This window comes from Hemibagrus wyckioides, linkage group LG02 (genome assembly GCF_019097595.1).
Source record: "Hemibagrus wyckioides isolate EC202008001 linkage group LG02, SWU_Hwy_1.0, whole genome shotgun sequence".
NCBI lineage: Eukaryota > Metazoa > Chordata > Actinopteri > Siluriformes > Bagridae > Hemibagrus > Hemibagrus wyckioides.
In genome coordinates, this window is record NC_080711.1 from 26,266,585 (window position 1) to 26,270,201 (window position 3,617).

Genomic DNA, 3,617 nt, shown 5'->3' on the forward strand with positions numbered 1-3,617 from the left:
GATAAATTTGAAACTCATGGTTCACATGGAGAGCATATGTACAGTGTCTTTGTTAATATGCTTTTTATTCTTCTTTGTACCTTAGCCACTGCTGTATTCCAGTAGTTGTTGTTTTTTTTTATTTCTGTTCTGAGTAATTTGTTTTTTATACAGTTGGATTGTACTTAACTCCACTAGATTTGAGTTAAACAAGATGTCAGTTTCCAAAAACAGCCGTCAGATTAAAACCCAGCTAAAAAGAAACATACTTGTGTTCTGGTGTATTCTTCCCTGTGTACACCCAGCTACATAAGGAAATGCATCAGTGTGGTCTCCGTGCACAGTAATACACAGCTGTGTCTTCAGTCTGCATGTTCTGTCCTCTCAGAGTCACCGTGCTGCTGGAGGCATCTTTAGAAATACTGAACTTGCTTTTTAGAGACTCTTTATGATACATGCTTCCACCCCCCCAAATGTGGTTTATCCATTCCAGAGTTTTCCCTGCAGGTTGTCGAATCCAAGCTGTGGCGTAGCTGTTATCAGTAACTGAGTAACCGGATACTTTACAGCTGAGGGTTAAAGAATCTCCAGGCTTTAACATCACTGAGGTGTCCTGAGTGAGCTCTACTGCACATTCCACATCTGAAAAAAAGAGATGTCACAGTTTCAGTAAAAATGTATGTACAGTAGGTTATAACTGCAGTAATTTACTAGCAGCTCTGAGTTCATTACTGAAGTGAAACTCACAGGATGAAGCTGCCAGCAGCAGCAGAACTGGAAGGAACATCTTTTATCTAAAAGCAGTGCTAAACTCTCCAGAGCCCACAGTGACCGTGGCTGATATTTCTCTATATGTAGCTGTAAGGAGAACATTTTGCATATTCATTTACATATTGTTATGATGGTGTTCTGCAGGTTTTAATAATCATAGTGGAAATGTTCTTTGGTGTTTAAATTTGTTTATATTTTTTTACAACTGAATGTATAAGATAAATGTTAGTGTATAGTATGTAAATGACTTTTATCCTCTGATTTTAAATGTTTCCATAGTTCTCACTCTGTCACACTGTGAAATATTTCTGTGATTAAAACAGATTATAGGGAAAAATTTTATACTGTCTGGATCTCATGTTGTGTTTGTTGTGTTATATTTTCTTCGACTAAATTCAGAAGTGAAATGTCACTGTGGATCACGGGCGCAGTAATAAACTGCAGTGTCTTCTGTCCTCATGTTGCTCATCTGCAGATACACCTGCTTCTTACTGTTGTCTCTGGAGATGGTGAAGCGGCCCTGAAAATCACTGGAATTATATTTGCTACTACTGTGGATTCTTGCAACCCATTCCTGTCCTTTTCCAAACACCTGTCTGATCCAAGCCATGTAATGGCTACTAAAGTCAAATCCATCAGGCTTGATGATCACTGGATCAGACTCGATCAGTATCTGACTGCAGGAATCTGCAAGATCACACAAAGATAGGTGTTAAAGTTAAAAAAGAAAGTAAGAAATATCCTTAAAATATTTTGTGAAATAAATAATAATACTAACATTGAATAAACATTTCGAGAGTAAAGTAACTCAAAACACTGCCTAGTCCCATCTCAAAGAATTAAAATGATTCCTGCTGCTGTAAATGAACACAAACTGCTGGTATGTTGTTGGGCTGAATGTTTCAGCATAAATGGTTCAAATGCAGGATTTCATTTGCATGACACGCCCACTAGAGATATAAAAACATTCACAGAGGAACAGCTGAGATGAGAAAAAGCTTCCTGTAAGACTCTGGGTGTGTTTCATGCTGTCAGGTTCATCACTGCTCTTTACTCATTGGATCTCACTTTAAAGTCCATCACTATGTATCACTGTAATACCCAAAAGAACATTCAGCTCTGTTCAGAACCTGCCTTTTTCATCTGTATGTCTTATAAAAAGTGTAATTAATTAAAGAAATAATTCAGGTCACAAATCATCACTGATTCATTCAGTCAAGGGCTCATGCCAACAATTTGTCTGTTAAATCTTTGTGAATGATGGAATAATTTAAAGCATATGCTTGTTGAGATGAGCTGAGATGAGAAAAAGCTTCCTGTAAGACTCTGGGTGTGTTTCATGCTGTCAGGTTCATCACTGCTCTTTACTCATTAGATCTCATGACTTTTTAGTCCATCACTGTGTATCACTGTAACACCCAGAAGAACGTTCTGGTCTGTTTCGAAACTCGAGTCATTTTTCATGTGTGTGTCTAATAGAAACTGAATTTAATTTAATTAATAATTAATAATTCAAGTCACAAATCATCACTGATACATTTAGTCAGGAGCTCATGCCAACAACTTGTCTGTTGTAAATTTTTTGTGAGTAATGGAATAATTTTTCACTTAATAAATCTGCAAATCTCAAACCTAGCAGAGGTTTAATATATAACACAAATTCTCCTAAAGGATGAAAAATAAATCAGATATTTGTCCAATAGTGAGTGATACTGAATGAATCTCATACAGAATGCAGTTTTTCAATTCACTTTTTGAATTTTTTTTTCATCTCTTTTGTCTTTTATCTTGGATTTGTTTATCTGCTGATGATGGGAGGAGAATATATCTGATATGTATTTAAATCATGAGGAGAAGATTCATCTGATGGAGGATGTGTGGGTTTATAAAGGGGAAAAAACTCTTTTGTCTAATAAAAGTCTTCTATATGAACTTTATAAACCCCACTAACAAAAATATTTTATATTTGGAACTTTCTCTTTTTCCCACAATGTTCATGTCCACAGTAATTCACCTAAAACTGTGATTTTATTTGTTAGTTTATTCAACCATCCATTATATGTTCTCAAACAGTATATAATGTGATTAGAAAGGATGGATCTCTTCAAAGTACAGTATAAACTGTAAAGATTGAACTTAGAATAAATATCACACATATGTTTAGTGATGTGGCTAAACTCTTATATGGTTAAAATGTCAGTCAAGGTCATTTCCTTACACAGCAATGGCACACTGTGATCAAGTGTTTGGATAGTTACATAGCAATAGTTACATAGTCCTAGTGAACACACCAGCTTAATCAGTTCAGTTTGTAATCTTATACTGGATGTCAAATTGTCTGCGATGCTTCTGCACCATAATCAGAATGAAATCTTGAAAAACTAGAACTTTATTTGAGGTTGAGAGACATAGAACATACTTCAGGAAAGGAAAGTCTGTATTTTTCAGATTTATTTATACTAGAGAAAGTTGACCACATGAAATCTTGTCCAGGTCAACACACATTTATTTAAATGTAATAATAAATAAACTGCAAACGTAAATTTAGTAGAATGACTGTGAGCTAAGTAGCATGTTATGTATCACTTGTGCAGGATCTATACTGTATGTGTTCGGATATACAGAATTTCAATTTTATTTTATTTCCTGGTAAATCAAGCAACCACGCAAAGGTTTAAAATACAATGGTCAATCTTCAGTCAGGTCTTTGTCCAATGTTATTTATAGGATATGTCTAAATGCAGACTAAAGGGAGCTCCACACAGTATGACCCTGGTTTTTGTACAGCTGCACCAGTACTCTGAATGACTGTGGCTCTCGTGTGCAGTAATACACAGCTGTGTCCTCCGTCTGAAAGTTTTGCCCCT

General features: G+C 35.6%; 1 gene segment (V, D, J or C); it reads right to left on the reverse strand.

Annotated features, from left to right (window-relative positions):
* Window positions 1-301: 301 nt before the first annotated feature.
* On the reverse strand, window positions 302-1,541 carry LOC131364714 (immunoglobulin heavy variable 3-66-like). The segment is given in 3 exon segments: window positions 302-621; window positions 1,303-1,437; window positions 1,529-1,541. Coding segments are annotated over 3 exon segments (468 nt in total).
* Between the last annotated feature and the right edge of the window lie 2,076 nt (window positions 1,542-3,617).